Source organism: Grammomys surdaster, unplaced genomic scaffold (genome assembly GCF_004785775.1).
Source record: "Grammomys surdaster isolate TR1022 unplaced genomic scaffold, NIH_TR_1.0 126131, whole genome shotgun sequence".
In the NCBI taxonomy this organism is placed as follows: Eukaryota; Metazoa; Chordata; class Mammalia; order Rodentia; family Muridae; genus Grammomys; species Grammomys surdaster.
The window spans coordinates 6,102,550-6,126,538 of record NW_021620939.1 but is presented as its reverse complement, the minus strand read 5'-3'; the positions used below and the strand labels follow the sequence as shown (position 1 = coordinate 6,126,538).

Below are 23,989 nucleotides of genomic sequence, written 5' to 3'. Positions count from 1 at the left end.
GTGTGTGTGTGTGTGTGTGTGTGTGTGTGTGTGTGTGTGTGTGTGTGTTCCTGGTGTCCCCCCCTCCCCATTTTGGCAGCTGTGGAGAAAGTTTGTTTCCCATACTTTTCTGAACTCCTTTGATAATGTTTTTAGTGTTAATCAAAGCATTCAAGAGAACATCTGTTTGATCTGTGGCTACTCCCTTCTGATTTTGGACATGATTTTGAGTATTTGCAGTAGAATATCTATGCTCCTTGTGTTATTCTTTCTTGCTTCCAAAGTATATTTAGAACCGTTTACAAAATGTGGAAAGAATGTCTTTTTGTTTTTGTTTTTTTGAGACAGGGTTTCTCTGTGTAGCCCTGGTTGTCCTGGAACTCACTCTGTAGACCAGGCTGGCCTCGAACTCAGAAATCTGCCTGCCTCTGCCTCCCAAGTGTTGGGATTAAAGGCATGCGCCACCATTGCCTGGGTGAAAGAATGTCTTTTATATATTTTTATATTTTATGTATATGTATGTATACATGTATACATACACATATGATACATACACACACACACACACATATATATATCAGACTTAGTTTGTTTAGAAAACTTCATTTGAACTGAATAAAAAATAATTTCCATATTTAATAGGTTGTATACAAATATGTATACCAAAACTCTGTGTTTCTTCAAAGATTGATTAGTAAGAGGAAACTGACTTGTGATAAGTTTAAGCAAGTTGGAGTTGGCCAAAACTATGAAATAAGGATAGAGAATTTTGTCTCTAGATAGGTAATGGTGATGCACAGCTTTATTCCCAGCATTCTGGAGGCAGTTGCAGGTAAATTTCTATAACTTCAGTAACAGCTTGTTTCACTTAAGAGAGTTCCAGGCTAGCCCAATTTACATGGGTGAAAAAAAGAGGAGGTGGGTCACACACACGCTTTTAATCTCAGGACTTGAGGTTGAGGTAGAGGTAGGCAGATCTCTGTGAGTTTGTTGCCAGCCTGGTCTACAGAGCAAGTTCCAGGACAACCAGGGCTATATAGAAGAACCTTTGGTGTAGGTGTGTACAGGTGTTGGGGTCAGCATACAACTATCTCTATCTCTCAGCCTGAGGTAATGCTGAAGTTTTTAGAAGCTTTTGGTTGAAATCTGGTTATTTTCTAAACTTAAAGCAAGGATATACATCATTGTATAACATTTTGTAGCTAAAATAGTTATCAGATCTAAAATCAAAGTTGTTACCATAAAACATTAAAGACCATTTTAGTCCATGTAACAAGGAATCCAACCCAATCCATTTTACCAAATTTGGTATGTTTATTTTTTATTTTTTAGTAAGAATGTTTAAAATTTGTGATCTTATTTATATAAATCTTTTGCCTGCATGTATGTGTGTATACTATATGTGTACCTGGTGCTTGTTGAGGTCAGAAGATGTCATTGTCTCCTGTGGGACTGTAGTTTCAGAAGGTTGTGAGACACCATGTAGGTACTGGGAACCCAACCTGAGTCCTTGGGAAGAGCCAGATTATGCTCTTAACTGCTGAGCCAACTCTCCAGCCCTTATTTTATTTTTGAGACAGGGTCTTATAATTTAATCCAGGCTGACTTTGAGTTGCAATTCTCTTGTGATAAGCATATGGCACCAGGTCAACTTCTCTTTGTCTTTTTGCCTCTTCTTGGTTGCACATTTTGAATCTAGAACCTTATACACCACTGAATTACACTCTAGCCATTACCTTTATTTATTTGTTTGTTTTTAAGACAGTTTTTTCTATGTAGCCCTGTCTGTCCTGGAAATCACCCTGTGTAAACAGTTCCTTTTGATACCTCAACGAGTATCAGTTTTTTCTTGTTATGTCTACTTTATGTTTTTTGGTTTTTCGAGACAGGGTTTCTCTGTGTAGGTTGTCCTGGAACTCACTCTGTAGACCAGGCTAGCCTCAAACTCAGAAATCCGCCTGCCTCTGCCTCCCAAGTGCTGGGATCAAAGGCGTGCGCCACCATCACCCGGCATTTTTTTTGTTTTTATTTTTGGTTTTTTTGGGTTTTTTTTTATGTCTACTTTATATTTAAAATTTGCATAGGTTTTATGTTGTATTCTTTCCCTTTATTTTATTTATTTACTTATTTATATTTTTGGTTTTTCGAGACAGGGTTTCTCTGTAGTTCTGGCTGTCCTGGAACTCACTCTGTAGACCAGGCTGGCCTCGAACTCAGAAATCCACCTGTCTCTGCTTCCCAAGTGCTGGAATTAAAGGCGTGCGCCACCACAGCCCGGCTTTATTTTTTTTATCTGAATAAATCACTTCTATTTTTTTTCTCTGTTCCATTTGCACACTATAATTTCTAAAAGTTTTTTTATTTTGTGAGGAAATGAAGGAAACATGGAAGCCACATGTGGAAACATTGCAACAAATGTATCTTTGTAATTATATGGTAGCAGTATTAGGAGCTGTGAGACAGGTTAACCAGTAGTTTAGCAGCCTGTAAATCCCATGACTTTCTAGTTTCATGGGTCATTAGAACCTCAGGCCTGAGCTGCAGATGTTTTTCAGTGTTAAGGTGAAAGATATTTTATGATGATACCTAGAGTTATTGAACATATATTGATTACTAACAACTGCTGTCTTTCCCTCTGCTTGCTCTACCATCAGCTTTTTGCATGTAAGCACAATTTTGGATCCAGCTATTCATATTTATGCTTTTATATATTTCTCTTTTCATAAAGTTTTTATCTGGCTTATGACTTGAGTTTGAAACCAGGGGAGGGAGGGTGGTAGTGGTGGCAGTGATTGAAATGGTCTGTTCCCTGTCGTCTGGAAGCCTACTGTAGTATGCAGATGTTGCATCAGTCAGCACTTCTTTGAAAATGCTTTCTGCTTGAAGAATGGTGACTCTTAGCACAGCTTTGGAAAAATTACTTCTCTTCCTTCTCTCTGGATGCATTTTTTTCAGATATTTTTTTGTTCTTGTTGGCTATATTTCCAGAAGATTCAGCCTGTTATTAAAATGTTTTGGGTCTCTACATGAACTTTCTGTTCTTCTGAGTACTCTTTCTTGATCAACAGTGATAAAGAGGGAATATAATCTTCTTAGTTAATGGGGGAAAAAGCCATTTGGAACAAATTTCAAAGTTCAGAAACACCCAGACTTTCCTTTAGTACTTTTTTCTGTTTGAGGAAGCACTTTTGCCTAGTGTAGAGGAGGGAGGAAATGGATGGGAGGGCTTGTATTTAAGGGGTTCAGAACAGGGGATATAAGTGTGTCTTTTATGTTTGCAAGACACTAACACCACTCCCGTCTGTATTTAAATGCTGTCCCCAGGTTACGACTATGGCTATGTCTGCGTGGAATTTTCACTCTTGGAAGATGCCATCGGATGCATGGAGGCCAACCAGGTTGCTTTATACTTCGGTCAAATGATGCTGAAAGGATATATATTTTTATATATGGGGAGGGAGGGTTTCAAATAATTTCACTTTGGAAAGGTACAAGAAATCTTCATCTTTAGAGTATACAATGCTTCCAAAAAAACCAGTTGTTAAAAGAAACCTTTTTAAAAGCTGAGAACTAATGGACACAGTACATTTTAGAAACTAGGTTCCAGTTCCAGGCTGACTGGGTTCCAGAGGCTGTGCATGGGAAATAAGGCAGATGTGGAGTGTTTCCCTCTACAGCCAGCGTGATAAACATGTGTGGGCTCCTGATACAGACGATCCTCTGTTATCCAGGCTGTCTAGGACAGTTGATGGTAACACACAGACTTAGTTCCTTGACGGCAACTAATGGTGATTTTTTTTTATGGAACTAAGGACCTACCTACCTCTATTATGTTTGACGGAATGCCATTGAAGAGAAAAGAGGAATGGATAGTTTGTGTCTGCCTCATTCATTCCTGTTCTTTGCCAGTTGGAGTGTTGTCTTCAAGTTCTTGGCTACTTATAGTCAAAGCTGGAGAATCTTGAGTTGAACTCTTTGAAGCTTTAGGAGGTACTCAACTGTCCACCAACTATTGTCATTTATGTCTAATTGAACCCTGACTAGTAATTTGAGAAGAAATTACTAAATATAATCCTTCTTGTTATGTTTTTTTCCCTTGGGAAAATCAGTTTGCTTTGTCTCAGGTCCTGTATCTTGAGATGGGAGAGCAGCATAGGGATATAGTTGGACTTGTTTATCTGCACACACAAGCGTGAGTGAATACATAAGCATTTGTGCGTCACTAAAGAAGGCTCTCCCAAAGGAGAGTAATTATATGCAATCTTTTCTGTAGCCTAGTACTTTTTCATCAGCTTTGTTCCACTCAACATGATTCATGACATTTATTGCCCCCCCACCTTTTTTTTGAGACAAGGCCTCACTATGTAGTCCTGTCTGGCCTGTAGCTTACAGAGACATATCTGCCTCTGCCTCCTGAGAATCAGAGGCCTGTGTTACCATACCTAGCTTCATATGCTCAGCTTTCCTTCCTGTTCATGTCTTTGTAGGGAAGGGCTTTCCCGTTTGGAATAAGGATAGTATTATGCTTTGTTTATTTATTTATTTTTAAGGCATGATCTTATTCTGCAGCCTGAAATGGCCTAAAATTAACTGTGTAGCCCAGAGTAAATTTGAAACTGTGGTTTCAAACTCCTGTTTCAGCTTCAAAGTGCTGAGATTATAATTATGAACTACTGACTTAGTTTGGTTTTTATCGCTGTGACAAAGCACCATGACCATAGCAACTTTAGGATGAAAGGGTTTATTTTAAGTTACAGTTTGTAGTTCATTATGAATTTTGAAGTAAGGCAGGAACCTGGAAACCAGGAACTAAAGCAGAGACCATAAAGGAATGCTACTTTCTGGCTTGTTTCCATGACTTGCTCAGCCTGCTTTCTTAGACTATCCATTAAAAGTTACCCAGGTGTGGCATTCTCTCCCATAAGCTGAACCCTCTTAAATAATAATTAATAATAACAATAAAGCCCTACAGGCTAGTCTCATGGAGGCATTTTTTTTCTTTTCTAAGCTTGTGTCAAGTTGATAAAAAGCAATCAGCAAAGCAAACATACCTATCTCCAGAGAAAACCAGTGATTCATTGCACCTCTTAGTAGAAGTAGAAGCACTACTATCCGGTTGCCAAAGAGTAACTGGATGATGACATTTTCTCTTCACTTAATAGCATTCTTACTGCTTCTCCATCACCAAATCTTTTAATAAGTATTAATTATCAGAAATTGTATTAACTTTTTATTTTGAAAATAAGGATGAAAATTCTAATCTATATGATTCTTTCCTGACAGCCTATCTGAAAATGAGAATAGTTACTTAATTCATAAGCAATTTGTTTTTAACCATTTTGCCATTGTCTCAGTATCGATCAATAGTTGAAATGCAAGTGGGAGGACCTTGGCAGATGTCATCTCTTTCATATTTTGCTTTCCTAAGTACTATGCTGGGTTTTTGATTGTTTGGTTGGTTTTGTTTTTGTTTGTTGGTTTGTATTTGTTTTTAAAAGACAAGTTCCTACAAAAATATAGAACAGGTTGATCTGGGACTGTATGGTAGATCAAGCTAGCCTGGAACTGTCAGAGATCCATTTGCCATTTGTCTCTACCTCCTGAATGCTAGGAGTAAAGGCCTGTCACCATACCCAGCTTATCAGTGCTGCTTTTTTGTTTGTTTGTTTGTTTGTTTTGTTTTGTTTTTTTTTGGTTTTTTGAGATCAGTGTTGTTTTTAATCTTAAGAGTATCAACATTGCCTGAGGATATAGCGCAATAATAGTTTGCCTGGCAAGCGTAGGGCCCTGGTTTCAATTCCTAGCACTCAAAAAGTACTATATATTAAAAGATTAAACATTATCTTTTAATCTCCTCTAAAGTATCTAGTCCTTAAAGGGTATTGTAAAATAGAACTAGGGCATCATCTTTCTTTACAAACTCGTTCTTGCTTATACATTTTTGATCATAGCTTCTGTTGGACCTATATCTGGAAAAATGTTGCTGTTCGTTGGTGTTAGCAACATGCAAGAGAAGATAGTTTTAAGATGTCCTCGTTACCCTCCTCAGCTATTCTCTCAACAGTTCTTGGGAGTCTCAGACCCCTAGTAATTAGTATACTAGAACAAAGCAGGAACAGAGCACCAGCAGAACACCTCTTAAGAGGTGTGGAAGCCACTCTGATAAATTGCCATGAGATGCTTTGTTCCAAAGTACAATTAAGATAGTCCTCTATCTGAGCATGGTTGTGTTTACCTATAATCCCAGCACTTGGGAAGCCTAGGGTGGTAGGGTTTTTAGGCCATCTCAGGCTACATAGTATGATTCTGTCTCAAAATAAGGAAACCCTCAAACCAGCTCTGTCTTTTACTTTTAGGACCTTATATTTCTATACCTAGAAGGGAGACAAGCCTTACCAAGGTTGGCAACGATAGCTCATCAAATAAAGGCACTTGTTGACTTCAATCCCTGGGACATACCCCTACTGCAACCCATGGGCTGGAAAGAGAGAGACAATTCTTGAGTTGTCCTCTGACCTCCATATAGAGGCTATGGTGCATCCCTCAAATTAAATAAATAAATGTTAAAAAATACATCTTAATATTCTTTACAGTCAACCTCATTTCCTAGACTTTTATTCCTCCCCGACCATACAGAATCCCATAGTCTTCATGATATGAGCAGTATTCTTTTAGTAGCCTTTCTCTTACCTCAGGGTAAGAGGGTAGATCATTTTGATGGGAAAAAATTTTGATGAAAAAAACATGACATCTTCAGGAAATCCTTTGTGCTTCTCCAACATGAAGAACGTTCTGGAGTCAGGTCTTAGTTCTTAGTTGTTTTACTTGTGGCAAATTTTTTAACCTCCCTTGATCTGAAGTCCTACTGTTCCTAGTATCTTGATGTGCTTTAATAGTATTTGGGGGGTATTCTTCACCTCCTTTGTTCCCAAATAATTGCTAGCCTATTTTAGCTCCTGAATAAATAACACAGAGACCCAATATTTATTAATAAGCTGCAAGCACTAAGCTAAGTAGCTTCTGAGCCATTCTAACCCTCTAAGGCTTCCTGTTTCCAAGTCCCATGGCCCTTTACCTTCAGCCATAGTCTTGCCCTGGCTGGCTGTGCTCCATGTGTGTCCTTACAGACACTCCTCCTGGTTCCCTCCACATGGTCTCTTCTCCACACTTTTCTTCTCTTCCTCTTCACCTCTCTTATCTCTCTCTTTTCCCCTGGACTCCCATCTGCTCTCCTCTCTCTCTCCTTGGGACTCCCTCATGTGTTTGGATGTCCCACCTCCTGTTCTCTCCTACCCAGTTATAGACTAATCAACTCATTATTAATCAATCAGAGATGATGAAAAACAATTTTAACATAACATTGGGACTGGTGATTGGCCACACATTAGTCAGGACTGCAACAGCTATCTGGGCATAGGACTCAGCATCCTAATACTCAGTGCAAAAAACCATCCCCCAACAATGAACCCCAGTGTGGATTGAACAATTTATTTTGAATGTTGTATGTAAGGATGCTGAGGATTTTTCAGGGAACAAAACTATATAACTTAATTTTAGACTATATAACTTAATTTTAATGGAGAAAAATAGGGCAAGTAAGTTGACAGAATTAAAAATAGCACAATATGTGGTAGTGCTGAGTGCTATTTAAAAATGAAACAGACTTTTTAGAGAACCTGTGTAGTTAGAGAAGCTTGTTGAGGAATGATTGCATTTGAGAAGCGATTCTTGACTAATATATGCAGAATACTTAATAGAACAACTGGCGCTTGGTGAGCATTTGAAATTAGATAAACTTGTCTTTTCTCCATCTTCTCTTTCTGTATATCAAATGATTCTGATCATAAATCTAGGGAAATAAAGGGTTTTGGGGGGGGTTGTTTGTATGTTTGTTTGTTTTTGATATCTAGATTTAGTTTAAGGCCCTGGAATGCCACAGTAGTTACTGGGTTTATAAGGGACAAAAATACAAAGAAAGGTCTGATTCCTTAGACTATAGAAAATGTTTGTGGAAGATTGTTTCTGTCTATCTAGTTTCTTTTTTTTTTTTTTTTTTTTTTTTTTTCAAAATTTTACTTAAATTACTTAACAAATTGATGTATCACTGATTTGTCAGAGATCTGCTGAAAGCCTCTGAGCAGGGCTGGATTGTGTCTATGGATAGTTCTAAGCTCAGGTTTTTATGAGCTGCTGTAAACTGAGGGTTTTTCATGACTCTCTGCTGTCTTAATAAGAAATCTCTATATCATTGATTGGTATTTGTAGATCTAGAGGATGGAAATAAAGGAGGATTCTGCTGGCTAGCTTTGTAATTTGGTGGATTATGTACTCATTTATGAGGCTGCTCAGGATGATAACCAAGGCCCCTCTAGCCTCTTCTCAGTCCTACATCCAGAAGTCAAATGGGAATGATCTCTGCAACAATATTGTGACTAGAGAATCTCATCAGAGTAATGAGTAGTGGTCTGTCTGGAGAAATAACTTCAGCAGATATGAAGATGTGAGTCTATTAGCTCATGCCCTCATCACCTTTGTCTAGGTGAAAGATAACAAGTTTGTGAAGCAGGACTTTCATTCATTTTTATCCTTCACTGGGAATTTTGTTTTTTAAGGTAAGGTTTCTCTATTGTGTGGTTCCTATTGGTCATTACTTAATTGCTACAGTTGCATTTAATATTTATTAATTCACTTATTTATGAGTTAGGGCCCCACTTTGTAACCTTGGCTTGACTGGAACTCACTATATAGATCAGGCTGGGTTTGAACTCATACAGACCCATTGCCTCTGCCTCTTGAGTGCTAGAATTAAAGGTGTGCACCACGAAGCCTGACCTGGAAATGAATTTCTAACAATGTCATATACCTTCTGTTTTCTTTGTTGTTCAAGTTCATTAGTACTGAGGAAGAGCATCATGTCCTTTTGTTATGTGCACTATTGCACTAAGACCTGGAGAAATGAGTAAGAAATATGGTATTCAAGTATTGAGCCCTTTTCTTGGTTGCCCAGTAGCATGAGCTAAACTGAATGAAATGGTTACTAATTGTTCAGCAGGAATTTTCAGATTTGTTTCTGTGATGCTTGCTGCCTGTTCTTTGTTCAGATCTTTTCCTAAGAAATTGTTTCTTGGGAATTTTTACTACTCTTTGTTGTTTGTTTTGTTTGTTTGTTTGTTTCCTTGTTGGGGGGCTGGGAGGTCATTTCAAAGCAGAGTTTCTCTGTGGCTCTGGTTGTCGTGGAACTCACTACCAGGCTGTCCTCGAACTCACAGAAATCCATCTTCGTATACTTACCAGGTGCTTGGATTAAAGGCATATGCCACCACTGCCTGGCTTTCAGCTTTTTATATGACACAATTATCCTGACTTTCCAAAGTACAAAGAAAGAGGATGCTGTTACCACCTAACATGAGAATTCGTTCTGACACCATTTTTTTCTTCTGTGAAAAATGAAGGCGTGAAATATGTGTTTTACAAAACTGTTTTCCCTGCCAACAAAATTAAAGAGTTTGGATTATTTTAAAAGACAAGAGTGACTAGAGTTTCTGTGAAGGAAGCCAGGTCTTATTTACTTTTTGTGTCTTAAAATATCTCAATTTTAAAAAACAAAGCAAAGCAGGATGTATTTATGGGTATGGATGCATGTGTTGATGCCAGAGGACAGTTGTGTAGAGTTTGTTCTCTCTGCACTTCTACTAGGGTTCCTGGAATCAAACTCAGGTATCAGGCATGGGCTGCAGGTGCCTTTACACACTGTCTCACTGGTCCAACAAATCTTTTTTGTTTGTGTTTTGAACCAGGGTCTGTTTCAAGTCCAGGCTGGTTTCAGAGTGATACTTTTCTGGCTGCAGCCTCTAAAAGTGTGAAAGTATAGGTGTGTATATTACCATGCCTCTTGAAAACATTTTTTGAAACAGTTATCACTATGTAGCCTTGGTGGGATTGTACCTCCCTGTGTAAAACAGGCTGTCCTTAAATTCACAGAGCTCTACCTGTCTCTGCCACTGTGACTAAAGGTATGGGCCATCATTCTAGGCCTAAAACAAAAATCTTAAATGTGATTTGTCCTTGTGATTGAAATTGATGCTGTGGAGAAAGATTGTTTGTGGCCCATCAAAGAAAATGTAAAGACATAGGTTGTTGGATTCATAATCAAGTTAGTAATAATGATATAATGTAATCTGAAACATTTCGGTACTTCATTCAGTTCTGTGCATGCCAAAAAGCAAAAGGAACAAGAAAACCATTATTATTCAGAGCAATAATAAATTAATCTGTTTAACTGTTCAGAAGGTTGTATTTTCACCTAAACAACTCTTACCTCAAAACAGTTACTGAGAATGTGTGGTTTCCTGAACAAAACAGTGTTATATAACTTGTGTCTAGGTCATACAAACCATGCCTGACTTTCTGGAAACATCAATTTCAATACCTTTTAGTTGTCCTCAGTACAGGTATGATCAGAAACATGGGGAAGTGCAGAAAAATAGAGTGTAAAGTAAGAGTTATTGAAGATTCTTGTTCTGAGGTGAATTGGTGTATTCAAGCCAAAACACAGGCTGAGGTGGAATCCAGAATCTATGGCTTCTTCAAGAGAGTTGCCAGCATATAAAATCTTAATTTGGTTTTTAAAAATTACATTTGTTTTATTTATTTTATGTAGTTTGAGGGGAACACCTGGATGTGTATGGAAGTTAGAGGACCTTTTGCAAAATCATTTCTCTCCTTCCACTGTGTGGACACTAGGTGGCAGATGCTCCCCCGCACTAAAACATCTTGCTAGACCTAGTTAGCTCTTAAAAATATTTATTAGTTTTAACTTTTTAAATAGATTTTTGTAGCACAGGCTGGACTCCAGCTTATTGTGTAGCTAAGGCTGATATTGAACTGCTGATTCTCCTGTCTCCATCCCCCATTTGCTGTGATTGTAGACATGGTCTACCATACTCAGCTAAGGAAGTCTATTGTTATTATTATTGTTATTTTAGACTTATTTTGTGTATGAGTGTTTTGCCTGTCTGTGTATATGTGCAACACATATGTGCCTGGTGCCTGAGGAGGTTGGAAGAGAGTGTGGATCGCCTAGAACTAGAGTCTCAAGCCTGGGAATCTTCTTTCTGCAAGAGCAATGAGTGCTCTAAACCAGTGATCCGTCTCTCCAGCCCCTCAGCTAAGTTTAAGTCTTAAATTATAGTAGTTCCTGTATTAGTGTCTTGTAGTATGTTCTAAAAAAGAAATTTGTGGCAGTTCTCAGGAGTGGAATGCATTTTTTTTGTAGTGGGGTTTGGTTGATATTTTTGTTTAGTTTTTCCTTTCATTTTAACAATATTTCTTTTTTTAATTAATTTTAATTTTATATGCATTGGTGTTTTGCCTGTGTGTATTCTTGTGTAAGGGTATCAGATCATGGAGTTACAGACAGTTGTAAGCTGCCATGTGGATGCTGGGAATTGAACCTGGGTCCTCTGGAAGAGCAGTCAGTGTTCCCAACCACTGAGCAATCTTTCCAGCCCCTCAACAATATTTCATATTTAGGCCTATTTGTTGAAATTGCTACCTGGCCTCCATATGTCTTCTAGTGCATTAGCTCTTGAGAAAATCGTTACATTTTCTCAAGTGAAAGCAAGAGACAGACAGTGCAACATGAAGTATGGTCAAACCACAGTAGAAATGTAACCTGTGTCTTTAAAACTCTAGGCTCTGACAGCCAGCCTCTAGCTTTGCTATACCTCAGGCTCTGATTATATTATTTCTTTCATTTGTTTGTTTTGTTATTTTGTTTTGTTTTTCAAGACAGAGTTTCTCGGTGTAGCCTGAACTATTCTGGAACTCAATACATAGACCAGGCTGCCTAGAAATCAGAGATCTCTGTCTACCACTGCTTTTCAAGTACTAGGATTAAAGGCATGTATCACCATGCCCAGTTTATAAAAAGTACTTCTTGTAAATGTAATAAACATCAGTCATTTTGCAGTTTAATAAGAATGTTCACAGTATGTCTCCTATTTGTTATTTGATTTTGTTTGTTTTTGTTTTTCGAGATAGGGTTTCTTAGTGTAACCAGCCCTGGTTGTCCTGGACTTGCTTTGCAACCAAGGCTGGCCTTGAACCCACAGAGATTTGACTGCCTCTGCCCCCCTGATCACCAGTATTAAAGGTGTGTGTCACCATGCCTGGCCTCGTGGTTATTTTTGCTGTGAATAAATCAAGACTCATTTTTATGGATTGAAATAATTTAGTTTTAATTTGTTCTAAATTAGAAAATTCTTGGTATATATTTTAATTTTTTTTAAGTCACATCTCTTTGAGCCAGTACTTAGTAGTTTTGTGGTTTGTAGAACTTGATTGCACATGGTGTCTTGGTTTGTTTTCTGCAAGATCAAAATAACTTGCAGAGGAAAGGATTTACTTCATCTTACAGCTTTCAGTCTATCATGAAAGAAGGATTCGGGGCAGGAACCTGGAGACAGGAACCAAAGTATAACCATGGAGTAATGCTGCTTTTGATGGCTTGCTTTTCTTGGCTTGTTCAGTTTGCTTTTTTATATAACCAAGGATCACTTACCTGCCCTTGGATGACATTGCCCACAATAGGCAGAGCCCTATCAAGAAAATGCCCCACAGACTTGTCCTCAGGTAACTCCAGCTTATTTCAAGTAGTTAGAAACTGACTAGCACAGATGGATATTGGGGAGAACAAAAAAAAAAAAAACAGGGCTCAGCAGTTAAGAGCACTTGTTGCTCTTGCAGGGGACCTGGGTTCAATTCCCAGCACTTACATAGTGACTTACAAGCATCTGTAAGTCTAGTTTTAGGAGATCTAATGACCTCCTACTGACCTTCTGAGGCACCAAGCACCCTCATTGCACATAGATACTTGCAGGCAAAATATTTGTACATAAAATAAATGTAACAAAAAATTAATTGGAAAAGAAAAACCAAACTATTTATCATTCTGATTATGAAGCCAGTGACATAGCTGAGTTTGTGGTCTTGATGGTATCTTTGGCTTATGGCCTTATATATGAGTTATGATAGAATCTTTAAGGACTTGTGGTTTTGGGACTGGAGAGATAACTTGGTGGTTAAAATATTAGGCAGCTTTCCTAGAGTACCTGGATTCCATTCCCAGCACCCACATGAAGGCTTACAACTGTCTAACTTCCTGTCCTCTTCAGGCACCAGGCATACACATGGTACACAGGCATACTTGCAGACAAAACACTCACACATGTTAAATAAGTAAATTAAAAGAAAGAGAGAAGGAGGGATAGGGAGATATGGGAGCTGATAGAAGATGTCTAAATCTTTGGGGGTGTACTTCAGATGGTAGTGATGATGGAAGGATATTACAAAAGCATCTCTGCAGCATTTCTCTGCTTCTTTGGTGAAGTGTTCACTCTTACATATTCTCCTTCCATAGTGTGACATCATTTACTTCCCTTACCAGAGGTTGAACAACTAGGGCTGCTTGATCTTGAACTTTGTGCCTTATAAAATTGCAAACTACATAAATCAATCAATCAATCAATCAATCAATCTCTTGCTTTATAAGTTAGCCTGTTTCAATCATTTCATTCTAATAGCAATAAGCTTTCCAGTATAGAAACTTGATACCAAGAATACTTTCAGATAGTGTAAACTTGGCAGTCACAGCAATGTTAGAATTCCACCATCAATACTTATGTTTCTTTGTGATGTTTATTTGGTTTTGTTATTTTATTTATGTTTGCAAGGGAAGGCCCTGTACATGTTAAGCAAGTGGCCTACCACTAAGCTTGCTTGTGTGCGCTGTCTCTGTTTCTCTGTCTCTGTCTCTCTCTCTCTTTTCTTAAAAATTCATATATTTTTTTTAGAGATGGAGTCTTACTACGTAGTTTTGGCTGTCCTGGAACTTGTGTGACCTAGCTGACCTGGATCCTCCTGCCTCTGCCTCCCAAGTGCTGGGATTAAAGGCCAGTGGCTATGTGCCTGCAATGTCTTCTTACTGTTTTTTCATTTTTTAATGTGGGGGGGTGGGGTGGGGTGTTGGTCAAGGCCAGGAGGAGTCATCGGATTTCCTGGAGCTGGAGTTATACTTTAGTATGAGCAACCTCATGTTAGTGCTGGAAACCAAAATTGGGTTCTCTGCCTCTTAAACAAAACTATTTCTCAGAGCCCACCTCTTTCTTCTTGAGGCAGGATCCTACTATGTAGTTAAGGCTGGCCTCAAAGTCTACATCCTCCTATCTCAAGCTCTAGGGTTCCATTTGGCTTCCTTCCAAGCACTGTTATTACAGGCAGTTCATACCCAGCTTTTTATGTAGATGCTAGGGATCTGAGCTTGGGTCCTTGTGCTTGTGTGACAAGCACTTTGCCAACAGAGTCATCTCCCCAGCTCCTTTATGCAACTTTTGAGAGTTTTGTGGTTCTAGCAAGAGAGCTCAGATACTTAGTAGCCTGGCTGGAGTAGTCTTCATTTGTTGAAGTTTTCTCTCTTGAACCAATAGTATAGCTTGAGAAGAGACAAGCTAGTATATAATGTTTTTGACACAGTTGCTAGCATGGAGTAATTGCTTCATAAAAGAGTTTAAACACTGTTGGACTTTGGACTTAAGGTTTTTTATTTGTCTTTCGGAAGTCACAGATGCTCAAAAAGTGGTATCATGCTTTTGTATAGCTGCTAGATCCTTTTCATTGTTGTTATTTTGAGACTAAATCTTGCTATACTGCCATGGTGGCTGCAGTTTTCTGTACAAACAAGACAAACCTCAAACTTGTAGCAACCTCGTTTCTGTATCTTGAGTGCTAAGATTATAGGCATGAGTCTAGCTTCTATATGTTTGACAGCCATTGCCTATTCTTCTAGGAAATTGAGATGTTTAGATAAAAATTAGATGGATGGATGGATGCATAGGCATGTAAAGACAAATGATCCTTACCATTAACTGCAATCCTAGCTGAGAATTTTAGGGGTGTGATGGTGGTATGTGTTCACATGAGTTTATTTGCCTATGCAGGTGTATGTATGTAGGCTAAAGGTTAACATTGGTATTTCTTCCTCAGTCACTCACTATTCCACCTTATTTATTTATTTGAGACAAGGTTTCTCATTAAACCTGAACTTCCCTGTTTTAGCTAGATTGATTAGCGGGTGTGCCCTCAGGATCTCCCTGTCTCTGCCCCCCACCCCCAATTAAGTTACAGATGCACACTGCTAGATACGCCTTTTAACATAGGTTCTAGGAGGATCTAAGTTCAGGACCTTATGTTTGAATAGCAAGCACGTTACCTACTGAGCATCCTCAGAAGCACGATAGTGTTTTGAAGTTACTATTGCAAGTAGTTCTTTCATCTCATAAGTTGTAGAATGCAGTGAGTGTTACTGAGCACCTTCTAGTATGCTGAACTTAGATATTCTTGTCTCCTATTTTCTACAAGATAAATTGTTCACATGTTGTTACCCACCCTGTAGTTCATAGATTATTTATATGTACATTTCTGAGTAAGGGTATTGATGGTTATGGGTCAACTTATTTAAGATGACAGTTGCATTTGGGCTGATGAGATGGCTCAGCAGGTGAAGGCAATTGTCCTCAATCTAAAGTTTTCCTTATGTATGGTCTCATGTAGGAATATATAGTTTGCATTTACATGTGGGTCTAACATGTTTTTAGTTAGCTTCCATGATAGAATAAGACTACCATTTGCATATGGATATCTAATTGTTTCTGTGTCTTTTGTCGAAAAACTATTGAGCTAGATGTGGTGGGCACTTGGGAAACTGAAGCAAGATGATTGCCTTGAGTTCAAGCCTAGCCTGAAGTACATTGTGAGATGCAAGCTAAGCTGAGCTATAGAATGAATCTGTGTCCCAAAAAGAGAAAAAAGAAAAGACAAAACCTAACAACAAAAGGATATTCTTTTTTTTTTTTTTTAAATTTTATTTATTTATTATATGTGAGTACACTGTAGTTGTCTTCAGACACCCACAAGAGGGTATCAGATATCATTACAGATGGTTGTGAGCCACCATGTGGTTGCTGGGATTTGAACTCATGACCTCTGGAAGAGCAGTCAGTGCTCTTAACCACTGAGCCATCTCTCCAGCCCCACAAAAGGATATTCTAATCTTACTGAATTGCCTTTCCTCCTTGTCCAAGATCTTTGCATGAGTCTTTTTTTTTTTTTTTTGAACCCTCTGTTCTGTCCTTTGTTCTTTCATTAGTACCATACTCTCTTGTTTGCTGTGTCTTTATAGTCAGTTTTAAAGTTAGCAAGTATCAATCTTTTATTTATTTTTCAGTATTGTTTTAGTTTTAATGCTTTGCTTCTCCACACAAATTTATTATTTTTTTTATTAAGTCTGAGTTTATGGGCTGGAGAGATAACACAGAGGTTAAGTACGCGCAGGTACTATGCTAGATGGACATGGTGGTACATACTTTTGTTCCCAGCATTAGATGGCAGAAGCAGGTGGATCTCTAGTCTAGTCTAGTGAGTTCTACATCAACCAGGACTGTGTAGAAAGACCTGCTCAAAAACACCCAAAAAATAAAATAAACCTTTTTACAAACATTAAGATTATTTCCATATAATCTGTAGGATTCTTTATTGATATCCACAAATACAAATGCATTGCTTGAATTTTGATTACATTGAGGGGCAGGAAAAATATTTGGCTCAGTGGTTAAGATCATGGGCTGCTCTTCCAGAGTACCCAAATTTTGTTTCCAGCACCCACATGGTGACACACAGCTGCCTGTAAGTAGGCTTCCAGGGGCACTTGCATGCACATGGTGCACATATAGACAACGAGGCATATACACGTACTGAAAAATAAATTTTTAAAATTTGTATTATATTTACAGATGAAATTAGTGAGAACTGAAATCTTAGTGATATTGAGTGCTTCTTTTCAGCGAAGTTGAATTAATTTACATATTAATTGATTTCTTTGATTAGCATTTGCCTTGAATTGAAGAGATCCACTTGCCTCTCCTGGGTGCTGGCATTAAAGGTCTATGCCACTATGCTCCGAATGACCTTTTATAGTTTTTCTTATATGTCTCTTACACATATTATTATTAGATTTATGACCTATTTTTTTTTATTAATTTAGTATTAATGTCATATCTTTGGTTTTTGTTTGACTACATGGCCCAGGCAGGTCTCAAATTTATAACCCTTCTACCTTGGGTTTTTCAGGACTGGTATTGCAGATGTGCATCACTGTCCTAAACTACTGTTATTTTCATTGTTTTTTTTTTTCTTTTTAAATTTTATGTGTATGAGTATTTTCTTGCATATGTCTCTTTGTATCATGTATGTGCAGTGCTCAAGCAGGCTAGACGAGGATGCTGTCTCTCTTGGAACTGAAGTTACAGACTGTTGTTAGTATCATCAGTGCTAGAACTTGAACCCTGGTCCTCTGGAAGTGGACTTAGTGGTCTTATCCACTGAGCATCTCTCCTGCCCTTGATAGTTAGTTAGTTAGTTAGTTAGTTTCAAATTCTAATTATTTTTGCTGAATATAGGAAATTTTGTGTTTTAGTCTATTTTGTATTGCTGTAATAAAATCCCAAAGTCTAGTTACTTTTTATTTATTTACTTATTTTTTAGAATAATTTATGTGTGTGAATGCTTTACATTCATGTCTGTATATGCCCTGTGTATGTGCCGAGTGCCTTCCTTCAGAGAAGGGTGTCAGATCACCTGGAGCTGGAGTTGTGATTAATGAGAATGGAACGCATGTCTTCCGCAACAGCAGTGCGTGCTCTTACCTACTGACCCGTGTTTCTATCCCCAAGCATAGATGACTAAGAAGTCAGGGTTACTATTGCTGTGAAAAAACTCTGACCAAAAGCAAGTTGGGGAATGTGGTGGTTTGAATATCCTTGGCCCAGGGAGTAGCAATATTAGGAGGTGAGGCTTTGTTGGAATAGATAAGGCCTTTTTGGAGGAAGTACATCACATTACTGTGGGTGGTCAGTTTGAAGCTCCATCCAGTACAATAGAGTCAGTTTCTTCTGACTGCCTTCGGATCAAGATGTAGAACTCTCAGCTCCTCTAGCACCATGCCTGCCTGTATGCTGACATGCTTCTTGCTATGATGATAATGGACTGAACCTCAGAACGTGTAAGCCCAATTAGATGTTATCCTTTATTTTTTTTAAAGATTTATTTATTTATTATATATGAATACACTGTAGCTGTCTTCAGACACACCAGAAGAGGGCATCAGATCTTATTACAGATGGTTGTGAGCCACCATGTGGTTGCTGCAATTTGAACTCAGGACCTCTGGAAGTGCAGTCAGTGCTCTTAACCACTGAGCCATCTCTCCAGCCCCAGATGTTATCCTTTATAAACATTGCCTTGGTCATGGTGTCTCTTCACAGCAGTGGAAACCCTAACTAAGACAGAGAGGAAAGAATTCTTTTGGCTTATACTTTCACTTTCATAGTCCATTATCAATAAAGGAGTTCAGAGCAGGAACCTGGAAGCGGGAGCTCATGGAGAGGCCCTGCTCCCTGGCTTGTTCAACCTGCTTTCTTAAAGAACCCAGGACCACCAGCCCAGGGGTAGTCCCTCCCACAATGGGGTGAGCCCTCCTAAGAACTAATTAAACAAAATGTCCTACAGGCTTGCCTATAGCCGGATCTCATGGAACCATTTTCTCAGTTGAGACTCCCTCCTCTCCAGTAACTCTAGCTTATATCAAATTGACATTAAAAAAAAAAAAATAGTGAGCCCAACTGACTGCTTGTCAACTCAACATACAAACATTATCAATGTTTGTCCATAGCCTTCCCTTTCTTGTTCATTGCTAATATCAACACTATAGCATACAACATCCAAAGTTCAGTCTCTTTTAAAAAATCAAAATTTTCTTTTAAAGTTCAAGGTCTCTCAATTGTGGGCTCATATAAAGTCAAATACTAGATACTTTATTTCAAGAGGGAAGAACTAGAACACAGTCAAAAGCAAAGCAAACTGAATTTCAGCTGTGTAAATAACTCAGAATCTAATCTATGGGATCTACTCATGGTCTGGTCCTCCAAAGGGTTTGAGTCACTTTTCTGGGTCCTGCTATCTGCAGAGCCCACACAGACTGTTTCCTAAACTCAGGCCGCCTCTGTTTTATAGTTGCTGTTCTTGCTGGTCCTCCCATAGTACTAGCATCTCCAAAATGCTAGGGTCTCTATCTGCAACTAGGCTGCATTTTCACCAATAGCCTCTTCTGAGCTCTCTCCAGGGACTCCCCTGTGACCCCTTAATACCTTCAAAAATAGTACCACCTGAGTGACTCTTATACTAACTTTGACTGCCAGCATAAGGTACAAACTTGGCTGCCTTTGGACCACAGCTTCTATGTGCTAACTCTGAGGAAACACTTTGCTGAAGATTTCACCTAATTGACAGTGATCTTTTTTTTTTTTTTTTTTTTTGGTTTTTCGAGACAGGGTTTCTCTGTGTAGCCCTGGCTGTCCTGGAACTCACTCTGTAGACCAGGCTGGCCTCGAACTCAGAAATCCACCTGCCTCTGCCTCCCAAGTGCTGGGATTAAAGGCGTGCGCCACCACCGCCCGGCCGACGGTGATCTTTTAATCACCACTAATTTCTCAGCTCCAGTATACTGGTAAAACAATGAGACCTTTTGTATTTTTGGGTTTTACAACTGGCTTACTGTTCCTGACATCTAGTTTAATTCTCTTAGGAATTGAGAGCATATGTTGCTTGATTTTTATTCATTTAAATTTGTCAAAGTATGTTTTATTTTCTATGATGCGGTCTATATTAATGAAATTATACATGTGAGCTTGAAAAGGTTTAGAATGTTTTTGCTAGCTCACAGATATTGATTAGATTACTTATTGATGCATTTTCTTCCAGATTTTTCTAGGTAAATGTCATATATAATTTATATAATCATTTAGTAGGATAATTTATATAAATGGTTTGGTTTTGTTCTTTTGAGACAAGGTCTCACTCTGTAGACTTCTGGAAATCAGTATATAGACTAGTATGGCCTCAAATTCACTGATGCAGGTGCCTCTGCCAAATACACACATGAAAAATAAAAATAAGGCCAGGTGGTGGTGGCACACGCCTTTAATCCCAGCACTTGGGAGGCAGAGGCAGGCGGATTTCTGAGTTTGAGGCCAGCCTGGTCTACAGAGTGAGTTTCAGGACAGCCAGGGCTGCACACAGAGACCTTGTCTCGAAAAAAAACAAAAAAATAAAATAAAAATAAGTAAATCTTTTTTAAAAATTAGTTTTGAAATTATGGGAGGAGGCTTATCTGTGCATGTGAGTGCAGAGGCCTCAGATACCCCTGGAGCTAGTGTTATAAGCAGTTGGTAACCACTTCACATGGATGCTAGGAACTGAACTTATGTCCCAAGGACTTTTGACCACTGCACAATTTCTCCAGCCCCTTTTTATTTGTGTGTACAGAGAAGAGTTTGTGGGTATTCCCTCTATCCTATCATGTGGGTCCTAGGGACTGAGGCAGATGTTATGAGGCATATAGGCAGATACCTTTGTCCTCTAAGCTACTTCAGCAGCACTGAGTGCATTTTGATTGTATCATGTTGAATGACTTTATAGTAGCCCTTAACATAGATTGTCATGAGTTATGAAGCTTGTTTATTTAACAATATTAATCTTGTGATAAATAACCTTACAAAATTGCCTTGGGATTAGTTCCTATAAATAGACTTGCTAAATTAAGACATAAGCAAACAATTGCCTTTTAAAAGATTTGACGGGGGGCTGGAGAGATGACTCAGTGGTTAAGAGCACTAACTGCTCTGCCAGAGGTCCTGAGTTCAATTCCCAGCAACCACATGGTGGCTCACAACCATCTGTAATGGGATCTGATACATGTTGTGTCTGAAAACACCAACAGTGGATCTATATAAATTAAATAAATATTTCTTTAAAAAAAAAAAAGGATGGGTTGGGGATTTAGCTCAGTGGTAGAGCGCTTGCCTAGCAAGCGCAAGGCCCTGGGTTCGGTCCTCAGCTCTGAAAAAAAAAAAAAAAAAAAAAGGATTTGACAGGGCTGGGTGTGGTGGTGCACTTCTTGTAACTCAGTGCTACTCAATAGGCAGAAGCTCTGTCAGTTTGAGGCTAGCCTGGTATACATACTGGGTCCTGGGCTGGCCAGAGTTTCATAATGAGACCGTGTCTCAAAATAAACAAATAAAAAACCAAATGTACCTAAATTTATTATTTCATTCTTAATATTAGTAGTTGATAATTAGCAGTTTATGATTTAGTAAATATTAAATTACTATATGAGAATTTTCCTATTTATTTTTCGAGTGGTATTTGAGAACATTTACCATTATGTCCTGTAGCATTAAATGTCCAATTAAACCGCAGCGGCGGCGCTTTCCTGGCTATCCGTCCCAATGTTCTGGGTTCCCAAATGAAAGACACATACACAGCCTTTATATTTTGATATGCCTTAATCAGCTCAATGGCTGGGCCACTTCTAACCTCCACATAGCTAATCTACCGCCCACCAATAATTCGAAGTTGTTACTTACTAAGTCATGTATTCCATCTTGGCTGCCCTAGACCAAATCATGCAGCCCTCTTGAGCTGCTCTGCCCCAACTCCTATATGGCGACCATACTGTCTGTTTCCCACCTTCTCAGGCATAGGGTTTCCTCTCCTTCACCTCTTCTGGCAAATTGGATCTCCTTCCTTTCACTTTCCTCTCTCTCCTTAGTCCAAAATCCTAAAATCCCACCTCTGTCTGCCCTGCCCAGCCATTGGTATCATTATTTACCAATTAGAACCAACTGGGGGCATGGTCCCTGAATGTCTTTCATGGGGCAGTTTTGGGGACCCAAATAAACAAAAGAATACAAACAGCTGCAGTGTCCTAATCAGTGTGTAATGTTAGTTAATAAAACACAGTTAATAAGATACTAGATAGTGGTACAGTGGTAATGGATATTGTACTTTATAATTTTCTGTGTGTTTTAAATATTTCTTTTTTTTTTTTAAACCTACCATCAGAGGTGAAGAAGGAAACTAGCTGGACATGGTAGTGTATACCTTTAATCTCAGCCCTCTCGAGGTAGAAGTAGGGTGATCTATGAGACCTCTGTCTCAGAGAAAACAAAAACCAAACCAAAACAAGGAAATTACTGGGTGGTGCATGCCCTTATTCCCACCTAGCACTTGGGAGTTACAGGCAGGCAAATCTCTGAGTTTGAGGCCATCCTAGTCTACAAAATGAGTTCAAGGACAACCGCGGCTTTACAGAGAAATCCTCCTTGAAATATTTTTAAAAAGAAAGAAATTATTCATTATTTTTATTTTAGATTTATTAGTTTGATAGATTACTATTTGCATTTCTTTTCTCATTATTGGTTTTCACGTATATTCAGTCAAAAATGGAGAAACTGAATACATCTAGTATATAGTAGTTTATTTATTTGACTTTTCAAGACAGGGTCTGTCTGTCTGTCTGTCTGTGGTAGCCATAGCTGTCCTGAAACTCACTCTGTATTCCAGGTAGACCTTGAACTCCACCTGCCTCTGCCTCTTGAGAGCTGGGATTAAAGGAGTGCACCACCACCGCCCATCTACCCTATCTAGTCTTAAGGTAAATTTATATTAAATATTGAAATTAAGTATACTAGTGGAATATGAGGTGGAGTTTCTCAAGAATTTATGTCTCAGAATCACTCACTAGACCAGGCTGGCCTCAAACTCAAAAATCAGCCTGCCTCTCCCTCCCTGCTGGGATTAAAGGCATGCACCACCACTACTCAGCTCAGAAAGGAACACTTTTAAAGGGGGCATTGCTAGGGCTGCTCTCACAGTGAAAAGACCTTTGCCCTGAAACTGTAGACCATGAGACCATTGATAAGGAAACTACTATATACTAGATGTGATAAGTTCACAGAGCTAATCCCCACTCCAAATAAAGCCTAATATATTTTAAGCCAAAAGGAACTTGAATGATACTTAGGATAAATTTCTTACTATGATATTATTCACAGATCCCGAAAGTAGTCTCTTTTGGGGTAGAGAGTTTGTGAAGTGCCTGCCATGAAAGTATAACTTGTATTTGGATCCTGAGCACTAATGTAGAAACTCAAATGTATAGCAGGAGTTAACTATAATCTCAGTAGAGGGAGGTGGAGACAGGAGGATCCCAAGGATTGTGTAGCCAAACAATTTAGCCTAACTGGAGAGCAGTAGTTTAGTGAGACCTGTCTCAAAAAATAGATGGAGAGCATTTGAAGTCACCTGACTTCAGCCTTTGCCTTACACATGCATGCACGCACGTACACACGTTACACATACACCCAAAAAAGGTATTATGTTTTAAGCAACTTTGGCATTTAAATATTATGTTCTGTATCAAATTGTTAAACGTAAGTTGTGTTAAAGAATTAAAGGTAGCTGTGAACCCTCTAATGTGAGTACTGTAAATTGAGTCCTATGGATTGAAACGAGTGCTCTTAACCAGAGCTCTCTCCAGCCCCAAGCTATAGTATTCTAACTTACTTTTTGTTTTTAAGGCTGGAAGGAGGGAAAGAAGGCATGTTTAGTGTATGTGTTACTTATATATTCATATATTTGTGTTTGGATACATGAGTAGTAGGATTCACATGTGGAGGTTAGAGGATAACCTTAGGTGTTTTGTCTTCTGCTTTGTTGGAGACAGTTTATTCACTGCTCTGAATACTTTGAGATTCTGGAGAACCTCTTTTTCCCTTTCCATTTCTCAGTAGGAGTGCTGCATGCCCAGTTTTCCCTGAGTGCTGGGATGAAACTTCAATCCCCAGCAAGCACTTTGCTCACTGAGCATCTCTTCAGCCCTGTTTTGTTTGTTTGCTTGTGTTTTAAATTTTATTACTTCCTACCATTTTTGGAGTGGGCTGTAAGTGCCATGACTTAGCTATTGAGCTATCTTACTAGCCTACTATTTGCTTGATTTTTAGAGCAAGGTCTTACTACATACCATACCTGGCCTAATAATCCCTATGAAATTGAGGTT

The 23,989-nt window shown here is 38.6% G+C and overlaps 1 protein-coding gene across 5 annotated transcripts in view; it reads left to right on the top strand.

Annotated features, from left to right (window-relative positions):
• Positions 1 to 23,989, top strand: part of Rbm6 (RNA binding motif protein 6) — a 98,774-nt gene that overhangs the window by 35,409 nt on the left and 39,376 nt on the right. For 3 of the 5 annotated variants that reach the window (XM_028756827.1, XM_028756829.1, XM_028756828.1), the window contains exon 6: positions 3,304 to 3,377. The exons of the other annotated variants lie outside the window; for them this stretch is intronic. In XM_028756827.1, the coding sequence (XP_028612660.1) occupies positions 3,304 to 3,377 (74 nt within the window). The remainder of the gene's footprint in view (positions 1 to 3,303; positions 3,378 to 23,989) is intronic. 5 annotated transcript variants of the gene reach the window in all.